This window comes from Phacochoerus africanus, chromosome 5 (genome assembly GCF_016906955.1).
Source record: "Phacochoerus africanus isolate WHEZ1 chromosome 5, ROS_Pafr_v1, whole genome shotgun sequence".
Classification (NCBI taxonomy): Eukaryota; Metazoa; Chordata; class Mammalia; order Artiodactyla; family Suidae; genus Phacochoerus; species Phacochoerus africanus.
The window spans coordinates 60,004,918-60,020,113 of NC_062548.1; the positions used below are offsets into that span (position 1 = coordinate 60,004,918).

Sequence of the window (15,196 nt, forward strand, 5' to 3'; positions counted from 1 at the left end):
TCACATCCTAACCATCAAAAAATAAGCCCTTTAAAGGGCTGTGCACATAGCGACTTAGGAAATACGGCAGGTTAACTGAAAGGGAAAAAGGCACTACACTGATAAGCACTGAAGAACACAGGTCTGATAAAGCCATGACTCAGTAACAACAGGTGTCAATTTGTCACTCAGGAGCTTCCTGCTACTTAGGGGCTTGTGTGCCTGTGTGTGTTTAGCGGGGGTTTGTTATTTACCACCTCTTTGAAAACAGGGAAAAACACTACAAGGATTAAACTTTTAGAGATTCACTATTCAAAGAATAATGATTTTATCAATAGTCATAAAAATTGAGTGGAAAAGTCATATTTTCCTCACATTTGAGCCCCCAAAAGGCTGACAATATGGATCAGTGAGGGGCTCGTCGGATGGCACCACCTGTGAATGAAGGGAAGAAGATAACTATGAAGTGTGAGGTTTTCATATTCAAACTACGGAGTGGCAGCGTCACCACTAGAGCCACAGTTAGGTGAGCCTTGGGTGTATTAAACACCAGGGCACAATAAATGCAAGTCTGGCCCTAAGAAAATCCAGTTCCCTAAAGCAAGCCAATCTGATTTAACAGGGAGTCCTTTGAAGAGGAAGTGACCCGACCCAGACTCACTTAAAAATGATTTGGTCCCTCCCAAAGTCCCTCTACCCTTCTCTTTCAGGAAGGTCTAGACACACTGGGGGAAGAGAAGCTGGCCTGGGCTTCCTGATGACCCTTGAGGGCTTCTGTCACCTGGAGTATTCCAGCAGCTGGAACTGGAAAGGCCGTCTTTCCCCTCTCTGCAAGCGGAGCTCTTGAGGGTTGACAGCCGGCTTCTGAGCAGGCTGGTTTTGGTTGGTTCTGTGGATATCAGAGGGACAAGAAGGATTAAAGGAGTTAGGGATGGGAGGATGTACTTTGTGAGATGCAACTACACCCTTGGATCCTTTAAAAAGAAAGGCTCAGTTTTCCAACCTTCAGGGGACAGTCCTGCCACCAAGTTAAAGCTGCAGTCACAGCTTATTCCACTTATCTGAGTTCAAGCTCTGCCCCTCTTGGAGAGAAATCTGCTTCCAGGCTTTTTCAAGTTGTTGGCAAAATTTATTTCCTTGCGGTACAGGACTAAGGTCCCGTTTCTTTGCTAGCTGTCACCAAGGGGAGTCTCTTGGTTCTTAAGCACCCTCATTCCTGTCCACGGGTCTCCTCCATCTTCAAGCCAACAAGGTACACTGATTCCCCTTGTGCTCCAAGTCTCTCTGACTTTCTCCTCTGCCACCAGTCATAAAAAGCCCCTGATTTCAGACACTCGTGTGAGTACACTGGGCTCTCCCAGAGAACCTGGCTGAGGGTCAGAGCACACTCCCATAACTCATCATATTCACAGGTTACAGTGTTCAGAGCAGGACAGTTTTGTACTCTGTTTCAGAGACTCTGTGGACCACAACTGCTATCTAGGCCTTTATTTATACCGTTATTTTTTTTTTTTTTTCTTTTTTAGAGCCACACCTGTGGCATATGGACGTTCCCAGGCTAGGGGTAAAATCAGAGCTGCAGCTGCTGGCCTATGCCACAACAATAGCAATGCAGGATCTGAGCCACATCTGCAACCTACACCATAGCTCGCGGCAATGACGGATTCTCAACCCACTGAGTGAGGTCAGGGATTGAACACGTATCTTCACAGACACTATGTTGGGTTCTTAACTGCTGAGCTACAATGGGAACTCCCTATTTATATTGTTTTCTACCTTCTGTTGGGTTCCTTCAACTAGCAAGTAGACACTTACCAAATATTGACATTGAATCTATGTGCTTTAGATAATATGTTTGTACCAAGACATGCTGATTCCTTTTCCTATGTGATCACAGAAATCACACTAACTGTAGATGTGTTCTGTACCTCACCACTAGAGGCTTTAGGCAGCACCAAGGCTTTATGTAGTTTTCATAAACAGAATGTGTTCTGTTTTCAACAAGAAGGGTCTTCTCCCCTCTTACAAGAAATTAGCTAATAATCTGCAAACTGGTCTATCTTTTGCACAGAAAGGTAACACCATGGTCTCCATGCCTGGAGTTGGGAGTGTGCTATGTGTTACTGTTTTTCTAGGCAACCCATATGGTGACTCCTGTTTTGGTTGCCTCTGTAAAAAGGAATTAAGAAGGATAGATTTTCAGAGTTCCCATCGTTGCTCAGTGGTTAACGAATCTGACTAGGAACCATGAGGTTGCAGGTTCAATCCCTGGCCTTGCTCAGTGGATTAAGGATCTGGCGTTGCCGTGAGCTGTGGTGTAGGTTGCAGACGTGGCTTGGATCCCACATTGCTGTGGCTCTGGCGTAGACCAGCAGCTATGGCTCCGATTCGACCCCTAGCCTAGGAACCTCCATATGCTGTGAGAATGGCCCAAGAAATGGCAAAAAGACAAAAGAAAAAAAAAAGGATAGATTTTCTTGGGAGCAATGCCTGTGAGCAAATGAGATGAATGATCCATATAGACAAGTTGAACTCCCACCCCTGACTACACCAGCAGGCTGCCCTGATTAAAACTGCTGGGCAGAGACAAGGGGGGCAGACACCAGAAGAAAGGCTACAACTCAATTATCTATAAAAAGGTCACCACACCAAAAACCTATAAAAATGAAAAGACAGAGAATTCAGATGAGGGAGAAAGGAAAAACCCCAGAAAATCAGCTAAGCAATGAGGAGATTCTTAGCCTCCAGGAAAAAGACTTTAGACTGTCGATGCTGAAGATGATGCAAGACATTGGAAATAAACTGGAGGCAAAGACGGATAACTTACAGGAAACACTAACCAAAGAGATACAAGATATAAAACTTAAACAAGAAAAGATGCAAAATAAAATAACTGAAATAAAAAACTCACTAGAAGCAGCTAACAGCAGAATACAGGAGGCAGAAGAATGAATAAGAGAGGTGGAGGACAGATTAGAAGAAATTACAGATGTAGAACAGAAGAGAAAAAAGATTGAAAAAAAAATGAAGAGAGTCTCAGGGAACTCTGGGACAATGTTAAATGCACAAACATCCGTATTATAGGGGTGCCAGAAGGAGAAGAGAGAGAGAAGGGGACAGAAAAAATATTCCAAGAGATAATAGCCGAAAATTTCCCTAACATGGGAAAGGAGCCACTCACTCAAATCCAGGAGGCACAACAAGTACCATATAAAATAAACCCAAGGAGGAACACCCCGAGACACATAATAATCAAACTGACCAAAATTAAAGACAAAGAGAAAATCTTGAAAGTAGCTAGGGAAAAGAAACAAGTAACATACAAGGGAACCCCGATAAGGTTATTGGCAGATTTTTCAGCAGAAACTCTGCAGTCCAGAAGGGAGTGGCATGATATACTTAACATGATGAAAGGAAAAAACCTCCAACCAAGAATACTCTACCCAGCAAGGCTCTCATTCAGATTTGAAGGAGAAATAAAAACCTTCTCAGATAAGCAAAAGCTGAGAGAATTCAGCAACACTAAACAGCCTTACAACAAATACTAAAGCAACTTCTCTAGGCAGGAAAGAAAAGATCAGCAACAGGAAACAAAAACTCCACAAATGACAAGGCTCATCAGTAAAGGTATATATACAGTAAAGAGATGAAATCATCCATGCACAATTATACCATCAAAATCAGAAATCATGAGAAGAGGCGGGTACAAATGTGGGACACTGGAGATGAGCTTGCAATTAAGAGAACAACAACTTAAAACAATCTCATATACATATAGACTCTTACATCAAAACTTCAGAATAACTGCAAACCAAAAATCTACAATTGATATACAAACAAGGAATCTCTGGAGAAGAAATATATCTCATAGTAAATAAGTGCATAATCCACCATGAAGGGGGTCATTTGACATCATTCTTGGAATGCTGAAGTCTTCTTAGATCTGATTCTGATTTCCTCTCCATCAAAGAACTTATGATAATTATAATTAAATAATGCCACTGTACAATTAAATAATACAGTTCTACAATTGTATTATTAATAACCATTTCTCTCCATGGTACAATGTAAAGTCTATAATGTCTTGTTTATCACATCACCTAGAATGGTGTAATGCCTATATTGAAGAATCAATGAGATGGAACAAATTGTGAGGACATATTTATATAGTTACACTGTTTTTTAACCAACTTATGCATTTTATATTTTACTTATTTTCAGAGGGTGTATTATTTTTGTTATGCTTACCAGTTAAGTTATTCTTTTTACTATGCTATATAAAATATTTAATGGTATATAAGGCTTTCTTCTTTATAAATTTTAGTTGCATAATATAACAATTTAATATAATGCTAATTTTTAAAGAAAAATTGAAATGTAATAGATAAAACTAAGTAGTAAAGATGAAAGCCATAAAATTGGGATAAAGTATAGAATAAATTTCCTATTTGTCTCAGCATATTTTCCATTCCACTTCTCCAGTAGGAGTCACTTAATCTGTTTCTTAAGATCCAGGTTATAATAATCTGTGTGAATGTAATTGTGTGCAAATGTATGTATTTTATTCTGTAAAAAAATAAAAATAAATAAAAAATAAAAATAAAACTGCTGGGCAGAAACAACAGGTGTGTCAAAATGAAAGTGAAAATTAGCCCCCAAAGTCCCCAAACACAAAAACTACTATTTCCACATTCTTTAAATAATGAATAAAGACATATCGATCTGGCAATGAATACAAGCATTTAACTACTGCCCCAGCTCTGTTTAATCAGTGACCACATATCATTACCTTTCCATACCACCCTTCTATATCAAGTTGAGATAGAATAAAAATTCAGCACAGGAATGCCTATCAACAGGAACGATCCCAGATCTCAGTGAAATGATGGAAGTGTCAGAAGGACATTAAAATGTTCAGGATGAGTAGAAAGTAGCATTTCTAGTAAAACTCAGATTTACTAGAAAGGGCAAAATGGGCTAGCAAAAGGGATGCTGCCACACAAGTGACCTAGTATGGGAATCCTCTTTGTCCCCATGGGTTTAAGACAGAGACACCAGACAGATCATGTAAGAAGGCCCAAGTCAGAGCAAATGCGTCTTGGTCCCTATGGGTTTGAGGCTCTCCTCCCCTGCCCAGAGACATGGAGACATGCAAAAGGGAGAGTGTGAGTGGCAGAGGAACTCCCCACCCCTTCCTTTTAGCATCCTCGCTAGGGTAAACGCCTCTGCTTTCTCAGGCAGCATCAGCAGGGACCAGTAGGAGCCCCAGTGACACCCGGAAACCAAGCACCAAAATATTACCACAAAAGCTGTGAAAATTAAATTGCCATTAGAACCACAGCCCACAAAAGCAGGCCAAAGTCTATGTGCTAACTTTGAACAGGACAACTACTTCCTAAAATAAAAAATTTAAATGGCATCCAGAGTCCCTTACATCATAGACAAAATGTTCAGGGTACTATTAAAAAAAAAATCATCCATCACATCAAGAACCAATAAAATCACATCTTGCTGGAGAAAAAACAATCAGATGATACCAATACCATGATGAATCAGAAGCTGGATTTAGCTGACAAGGATATCAAAGAAGCCATTACAAAAATGCTTCAATAGTTAGTTACAATTTCTCTTAAAACAAATGAATGAATTGAAAATCTTAGCTACGAAACAGAATTCATAAAAATTTCCAAGTAGAGATTGTAAAAGTGAAAAATAAAATGACAAAAAACTTGTTGGATTAACCTAATAGTGGAGTGAAAATGGCAGAGGACAGTATCAGAGAACTTTGGGGATAGAACAATAGAATTCAGCCAATTTTAACAACAGAGAGAAAACAGAATAAGAAAATATTAACAGGACTTTAGGGACCTGTAGGATAATAGCAAAATATCCAACATTCCTTTCCTCAGAGTCCCAAATGTACAGGGAGGAAAAAAAAAAAAAAGAAAAAGAAAAAAAGGACCAAGAGACTATTTGAAGAAGTCATAGATGAAAACTTTCCCAATTTGGTGAAAAACACATACAGATCAAGAAGCTGAGCAAACTCCAAATAGAATAAACCCAAGGAAATCCATGCCAAGATGCATTACAGTTAAACATTTTAAAATTAGAGACAAAGAAAAAACTCTTAAAAGAAGCCAGAGAGAAAGGACCCATTACTAGCACCAGTTTGAATAGCAGCAAATTTCTCATTTAAAATGTAGGAGGCCTAAGGAAGAGGTACTACATTTTTCTTTCTTATTTTCTTCTCTTTTTTAAGAGCCATACCTGTGGCATATGGAAGTTCCCGGGCTAGGTGTCAAATCAGAGCTGCAGCTGCTGGCCTATGTCACAGCCAAAGGAATGACAGATCTGAGCTGCATCTGCAACCTACACCACAGCTTGCAGCAGTGCTGGATTCTTAACCCATTGAGTGAGGCCAAGAATTGAACCCAAATCCTCATGGATACTAGTCAGGTTTGTAACCTGCTGAGCCACAAGGGAAATCCCGTTTTTCAATGACAGAAAGGAAAGCACAACCAACCCCAGATTTTAAATATGCAAAAATGTCCTTTAGGAACAAAGAGAAAAGAAAAACATTCCTAGTGATAAGTAACATCTTTTTGTGAGCTTCTTTGCAATTCACATATCGTGGGTCATGTTTTTGGTGTTAAATCTAAGAACTCTTTCCCTAGTCCTAATTCCTAAAGATGTGCTTTTACGTACTTTTTTCTACAAATTTTGTAGAAAATATAAAACTACAAAATTTGTAGGAAAAAAAAAACACCAAAAGGAAAGACTGATAAAGCAGATCTTATCAAAACTGAAAGCTTTTGCTTGGCAAAAGACCCTAATTAGAGGATGAAAAGATGAGATATAGATTGGGAGAAAATATTTGCAAACAGCATATCTGATAAAGGCCTAGTATCTAGAATATATGAAGAGCTTTTAAAATTCACCAATAAAAATCAAACAATCCGTGTAGAAAATGAGCAAAGCATATGCACACACCTTTCACTGAAGAGGATATGCAGACTGCAAACAAACGTAGAAAAAGATGTTCAATATAACTAGTCATTAGGGAAATGCAAGTAAAAACCACCAGGAGAACATACTTATCAGAACAGTTAAAACAAAAAAATTCCATAATCAATAGCAAGCTCTGACAAGAATGCGGAGTAAACAGATCACTCATTCATCGCTGTGATTATGTAAGATGGCACAGCCACTCTGGCAAATAGTCTGGCAGTTTCGTATAAAACTAAACATTCAGTACTGTATGACTCAGCCACTGCACTCCTGGGCATTTATCTTAAAGAAATGAAGCATAATGTCCACATAAAACCTGTGCAAAAATGTTTATAACTACTTTATTTGAAATAGCCCTAAATTGGAAACAATCCAGATGTCCTTCAACAGATGAATGGTTAAACCATAGGTACATCCCTATCATGGATACTGCTCAGCAAGGAAAAGGAATGAACTGTTGATATCTGCAAAAAATTTGGACAAATCTCCAGGAAAATGTGCTGAGTAGAAAAAGCCAGACATCAAAGTTATGTGCTGTATGATTTTCCATTTATCTTTAAAACGACAACATTTTAGAAATGGAGAACTTGGTGGTTCCCAAGAATTGGGACGGGGTATTGGGGGCAGATGGATGTGGTTATAAAAGAGCAATGCCAGGGATCTGTGAGGTGATGGCAAAGTTCTATATCTTGACGGTGGTGCTGGAAATATGAAACCACACATGATAACATCATACAGAAGTACGTGCACACACCCACACATACACACAGACACACACATGCACGCGCAAACAAAGGAACACATCAAACTGGGACAATCTGAGTAAGATCATAGACTGCATCGGTGCCCAATATCCTGGTTGCAAGATGGTATTTTTTTTTTCAAGATGTCACCATTGGGGGAAACTGAGTGAAGAGTAGGTATACGGGATCTCTCTGTACTTTTCCTCAGAGCATTGTGAATGTACAATTATCTCAATAAACTTACATCTAAAAAAATACAAGTTTAGGAGCTTCCACTGTGCACAATGGGATCAGCAGTGTTTTGGGAGTACTGGACTCATGTTCGATCCCTGGACTGGCACAGTGGGTTGCAGATCCAGCGTTGCCACAGCTGCAGCTTAGGTTGAGACTTCAGCTTGGATCTGATCCCTAGCCCAGGAGCTCCCTATGCCATGAGGTGGCCAGAAAATAAAAATAAAAATAAAAAACACAAGTTTAGTCTTCTTTTAAAATACTATGATGGAGTTCCCATTATGGCTCATCAGGTTAAGAGCCCAACATAGTGTCCATGAGGATGCAGGTTCAATCCCTGGCCTTGCTCAATGGGTTAAGGATGTGGTGTTGCTCCAAACTGTGGTGTAGGTTGTAGACGCGGCTTAGATCCAGTGTTGCAGTGGCTGTGGCACAGGTTGGCAGCTGCAGCTCCGATGTGACCATGGAACTTCCATGTGCCACAGGTGTGTGGCCGTAAGAAGGAAAAAAAATATTATGGGTCTTTAGTTTTAAGCTACCTTTTGCATTGAAGGAAAACTGGTATTGAGATTCAAATCACTGTGTTCCCTGATACCTGCATGGAGGACTTTCTTTTTCTGAATCTTTTGATCTGAGCGGTCTTCTGGTGCTTTCGACATTCGTGCTGATTCCACATCAGAATGAGGTTTTGCACATTTTTCTGGGGTTGAAATCATAGAACAGATTTCTCTTTGATGCCTGTTTACATAACAAGTAGACAAGAAGAAAGAAAAGAAAGCAGGAGGAAAAAAATTTCCATCAAGAAGGCAGAGTCAGACCAATACAACTGTGTTGAATGCTTCACACTTAAGAAGTCAGCCTCCCCATTGTTTGCTTAATATAAAAACAGTCATTCCCTCTGCTTCTGGACGAGTGGACAGGAGCCCAGCTCTGGAGTCATTAGATATGGCTCACAAGGCAACTCTGTTCTTTCCCAGCTTTGTGACTAAGTGAAGTCGCTCAGTCCCCTCTAAACTTAACTCTTCTCATCTTCGAGCTGCAGGAACCCTGACAGCACGGAGCTGATGTGAGGACTGACACGAGAGAGTCTCTTGTAAACCAGAAAGCATTATAGAACCCCTCTTCTCTAACCAAAAGGTTGAGCAGCCAGCTATTTAAAAAGTCAGGGAAGGGAAAACCCCTGCCAAGGAAAAGCTTCAGCCAGTGCCAGATCATGGCACACCATTCCAGTGAAGATCTGGGGCCAGGAGGGATCCCCCCAAAGTGCCTGAGTATTTTCCCAGGCATACCTTCTCTCAAGCTCTGATCACAGCAGCCACAGAAAGTTTTCAGAACAATCTCCTGCCCCAACACTGTATCGCACACCCTCCTTCCTCCTCACCCCTGCCCCTTCCATGCCTGTCTCCATGGAACACCCAGCCTGTCTCCAGGGAGCATCATCCTTTGTGCATGTCCCATCACCCTGGGCATGTGACAAGGGACCAGGCTTACATTCATCTCTGCATCCCAGTTTGCCTGGTGCATGATTTGTACTCAATAAATGGTTGAAAAATTGTCTGAAGGGAGATGAGGTTTGGGGGCTGTAAGACTTTGCCACCTGGTGGAAAATTGAACAAAGCAATTTGCTTGCAACCATTGCAAAGTGGGTGAATTAACTTTTCTTAAGGATACATTATAAGGAAGTATAGAAGCATATTGGTGGAATAAGTCACTGTATTTTACTCTCTTCTTTACACTAAGTCAGAGTGCTTGTTATGTGCCAGGCGTGCCCTCATCTATTCCCCTGTGATTAATGAGGAAATTGAGGTTCAGTGAGGTTAAGTAATTTGCCCTAAGTTAGTGACATGTCATGGTGCGAAGGCTGGATTGAAACACTTCCCTGCATGAATCTAGAACCTGCCCCTTCCAGCCCCTAAAAATAAATATGTAAAACCAACCATCTACTGGCAGATACAGTCAGCTGACCAAGCCAGCTTCCAAACAGTAGCTGGTCATTTTGTCCCGAGATTTTTTAATTTGATGAAACAAGGGAAGGAAGACAGGTAGGGTACAACTGAAAGTATTCAGAAGGTAATTTACATGGATGTGTGGCCCACTTAATCTGATTCTTAGATTGTTTGTTCAAATTCTCCAGATTTAGAAGCTGTATCTGAGCTTTCCCAAACAAACGTTTTAAAAATAATGCCCTGAAGTCTCATTATAAGAGATGCCTGGTATAATATTTATCTTTTCACTGATTCCACACTCACGTCTTACCCCCAGCCCATGTTAAATGCTTAATTTACTACTAGTAAGATAGTGAATCTTGATGAAGAAGAAACCCTGATTAATATGCACTTTTTTTTTTCTTGGCTGCATTTGACGCATGTGGAAGTTCCCAGGCCAGGGATCAAACCCACGCCACAGTAGTGACCATACCAGATCCTTAACCTGCTACACCACAAGGGAACTCCTAATATGTATTTTTTTTGGGGGGGGGGCCTCTTTTCAGGACTGCACCTGCAGCATATGGAAGTTCCCAGGATAGGGGTCAAACAAGAGCTATAGCTGCTGGCCTACACTACAACTCATGGCAATGCTGGATCCTTAACCCACTGATCGAGGCCAGGAATCAACCTGAGTCCTCATGGATACTAGCCAGGTTCGTTACCACTGAGCCATGATGGGAACTCCCAAAATAGGTATTTTAACTTCTTTCCATTTGGCTATCACACTTTTAAATAAAAAGACACCCTCCTCATAGGGTATTTTGATACTTGAATATCTGTACAAAGTGAAAATAAGATTTGACATTTTATGAGTGCTGAGGTGGTTCTGATTTTTGTTTAAGAACAACTAGTTAGAAATATATTCAACTACAGGGTGGGAAAAGACCTGAGAAATCATCTGTCCCCAATCCTGCCATCATTCTAATGATGAGTAAGCTGGAGTTCCCATTGTGGCTCAGTAGTAATGAACCCAACTAGTATCCATGAGGATATGAGTTCAATCCCTGGTCTCACTCAGTGGGTTAAGGATCCTGCGTTGCTGTGGCTGTGGTCTAAGCTAGAAGCTACAACTCTGATTCAACCCCTAGCCTGGCAACTTCCATATGCCATGAGTGGGTGTGGCCCTAAAAAGACAAAAAAAAAAAAAAGAGGAAATGGAGACTGGACAAGAGTGGAGCTTTGCCAAAGTCACAGAGAGTGAAGTCTGGACCTTGGGACTCCAGACCCTGAGTCAAATTTCCTTCACTACAGAGCACTCCTGCTCTGCTCTGTCAGTGCTTGGGTTGGTGGAGTGCCTGTCCACACTGGGTGAACATCCTTAGGGCCATGCAAGGATTTCAGAACCTCCATATAATCAATCCATATGGATTTCAGGCCATATGGATATGTGGCCTCCATAATCAATCATTAGTAATTTATTAGATTATGAGTTCCCTTCGCTTAAACAAAAATCCTAACATTATCACACTACGTGATTCTTCAAAAGAAATCCCATAAAACATTGAAAGAGGTGGAAAAGAGAATGAACAGGTGTCCAAGAGGATCAGTGATGGGGAAAGGGACCACTTTGCCATGCTCACTTGTCTCCATCCTTTTCTCCGTTGTACCACCAGTCCATGACCAAGGACTCTGAGTAAAGGTCTTGCACCTTCTCCAGGTCACTGCGTCCCTGCTCCATTTCCTTAATTAGAAGGGTCACATCTTCATTCTGCCAAAATAATAACTGAATACATTATGAGATTGCACAAGAGTGCAAATTTCAAACATTTCCAACAGAAAACTAACTGTATCAGGAAAAGAAGAATCTAAAGAATTTCATATAGTTCTTATATTCTTATTTTTTTAAATGGCTGCACCCACAGAATATGGAAGTTCTCAGGCCAGGGACTGAATCCGAGCCACAGCTGTGGGCTACACCTCAGGTGAGGCAATGCCAGATCCTTTAACCCACTGTACCAGGCCAAGGATCAAACCCACACCTCTGCAGGGACCCAAGGCATTGCAGTTGGATTTTCAACCCTCTGTGCACAGCAGGAACTCCACATTACTCCATTTTCAGATAGCCTAATCGAGGTATAATTCACTTATAATACAATAAACTGAATGTAGGCAAAGTGTAGGATTTGAATGGTTTGGATATTCACACCTGTGTAAAATCATCACTGCAATCAAGATAGTAAACATATCCATGGCCCACTGTAAATCTACCCTCCTTCTTACCTCGAAAACCCTCTTTCCTCAAGCTTTCTGTCCCTATATATTCGTTTCTATTTTCTGGAATTTTATTTAAAAGGAATCATACAGTATATACTTTTTTTTTTTTTGGTCTAGCTTCCTTTACTTATATAGTTATTTTGTGATTCACCCCATGATGTAGCTTGAATCAGTAGGTAGCACATTCGTATTTATGGCTGAGTAGGATTCCATTACATATCAAATACCAAAATTCAGTCACCAGTGCATGGACATTTCAGTTACCAGATTTGGGCTATTATAAGTATTATAAATACCAGACCTATGAACATCGTGCTCATGTCTTTGTATAGACATCTGCCTCCATTTCTCTTGGGTAAATATCTAGGAGTTTCCAGAATGAGTGTATCAAATGCTTGGTGATGCTGAACCTTTAAAGAAACTATCAAACTGTTTTCCAAAATGGTGGTACTAATTTACACTCCCACAGTAATGCATGAAGATTTAGTTCCCCCATATCCTTGTGCACACTTGCTGTGGCCAGTCCTCTTAATTTTAGTCATTTACTTTTCTTTTCCTTGCTTTTTTATGTCTTTCAGGGCCACACCTACAGCATATGGAGGTTCCCAGGCTAGGGGTCCAATTGGAGCTGTAGCTGTTGGCCTATGCCACAGCCACAGCAACTTGGGATCCAAGCTGCGTCTGCGACCTACACCACAGCCCATGGCAATGCCAGATCCCTAACCCACTGAGTGAGGCCAGGGATCAAACCTGCATCTTCATGGATCCTAGTTGGGTTCGCTAACTGCTGAGCCACAACAGGAACTCCAACATTAGTCATTTAAATAGCTGGGTAGTGGTATCTCATCATGGTCAATTTGTATTTCAATGACTAACGATGTTAAGTGTCTTTTCATTATTTATTTGCTATATATCTTCTTTGGCGAAGAATCTATTCAAATCTTTTGCCCATTTTTTGTCTCCTTGAATTTTGAGAACTCTTTATATATTCTATATACAAGTCCAATTTGAAAACATTTTCTTCCAGTCTGCAACTTGTTTTTTCATGATCTTTGAAGAGAAGCTTTTAATTTTGATCAAATTTGTTCTTACATGGACTATGCTTTTGATATCCTATTTAAAAAAAAATTTTGGTCTAACACAATGTCTCAAAGGGTTCATATGTTCTCTAGAAGGAAAAAAAGTAGGTTTTATATTCATATGTTCTCTAGAAGGAAAAAAAGTAGGTTTTATATTTAGGTCCATCTATCATTTTGAGTTAATTCTTTGAATATGGTATGATGTTCCAGCTACTAATTGAGTTAATTTTTGAATATGGTATTTTATCCAAGTGTTCCAACACCATTTGTTAGGGAAAAAAGTCTATCCTTTCTCCACTGATAAACAGACTGCTATTTCTGGTTTTTCTATTCTGTTCTGTTGATGTATATATCTATCTTTACACTAATTCCACACTATCTCGATGACTACAGTTTTACGATAAATCTTGAGATCAGGTAGTACTAGTCCCCCATCTTTGGTTTTCTTTTTCAAAGTTGTTTCGACTATTTGAAATCTTTCGCATTTTCAGTCTGTCAATTTTTATTTGAAAAGTCTGCTGATACAAAACAATTTACAAAGCAGAAACAGACCCAAAGGTTTTCAAACCAAATTTATGGTTGCCAAGGGGGAAGTATGGGGTGGGGAGGGATAAATGAGGGGGCTAGGATTGACATAAACACACTACTACATATAAAATAGATAAGTAAACAAGGACCTACTGTATAGTACAGGCTAATCTACTCAATACTGTATAATAACCTATATGGGAAAATAATCTGAAATGGAATGGATACATGCTGTACACCTGAAACTAACACAACTTTATAAGTCAACTATACTCCAATAACATGTATAAAAAAGAAAAAGCCTGCTGAGATTTTGATTGGGATTGTGATGCGTCTATAGATCAAGTGAGACAGAATGCACATCTTAACTGTGTGATGTCTTCTGACTCATAAACAACATAATCCCTCAGCAATGTTCTGCAGCTTTTAGAGGACAGAACTTTCACATATTTTGACAAACTTGTCCCTACATATATCATATTTTTAATGCTACTGTAAAGGATAATTTTATTTCAATTTTTATTGTTCTATGTTAACATGTAAAAACAAAACTCATTTTTGTGTTTTGACCTTGTACCATCCAGTCTTGCTAATAAATTCAATGATGGGTTCCAGTAGTATTTTGTATATTCCATTATATTTTCTACATATATAACCATGTGGAATGAAAATAATTTTACTTTAGTCTTTTAATTCTAGAAAAAAAAAAAAAAAGCCAATCTGATGGCTTTCCTGCCCTCTGTTTTACTGTACTAAGTAGAATTTCCATACACTGTTCAGTACGAGTGGTGAAAGCAGATATCCTTGTTATTTTCCTGATATGAGGGGAATGTATACAACCTTTTATTATTACAGTATGGTATTAGCTGTGTGTTTTTTCCTAAGTGCCATTTATCAGATTGAGAAAGTCCATTCGGTTCATACTTTGCTGAGAGCTTTTATTAGAAATGCATGTTGGATTTTGTCAAAACTTCCTCATAAAGTGAGATGATTGTAATGTTTTTAATAAGATATGTTAATATGATGAACTGCATATCGATTTTCAAATGCTAAACAAACTTTGCATTCCTCGGATAAATCTGACTTGGTCGTTAGGCATTAGATTTTTTTATATATTATCGACTTGAACTTGCTACATTTTGTTTAGAATTTTTTACATCTGTATGCATAAGGAATATTAGTCAATAATTTTTTCCTATAATGTTTTTGTGAGGTTTTGGTATCAGGTTAATGTCAGCCTCACAGAATGGGTATGGAAATATTCCCTCCTTTCAATTTTCTAGAAGAGTTAGTGTAGAATTGCTATTATTTTCTCATTTAAATGTTTAATACAAATTAGCACTGAAACTATCTGGAACCAGAGTTTTCTTTGCATAAAGGTTTTTAACTACAAATTCAATTTCTTGAGTAGTTATAGGGCTTTTCA

General features: G+C 39.4%; 1 protein-coding gene across 1 annotated transcript in view; it reads right to left on the bottom strand.

Annotated features, from left to right (window-relative positions):
• VWA3B (von Willebrand factor A domain containing 3B) overlaps positions 1–15,196 on the bottom strand; it is a 222,067-nt gene that overhangs the window by 82,254 nt on the left and 124,617 nt on the right. The window contains 3 exon segments of the mRNA XM_047781500.1: positions 761–868; positions 8,557–8,699; positions 11,530–11,657. Coding sequence (XP_047637456.1) covers positions 761–868; positions 8,557–8,699; positions 11,530–11,657 — 379 coding nt within the window.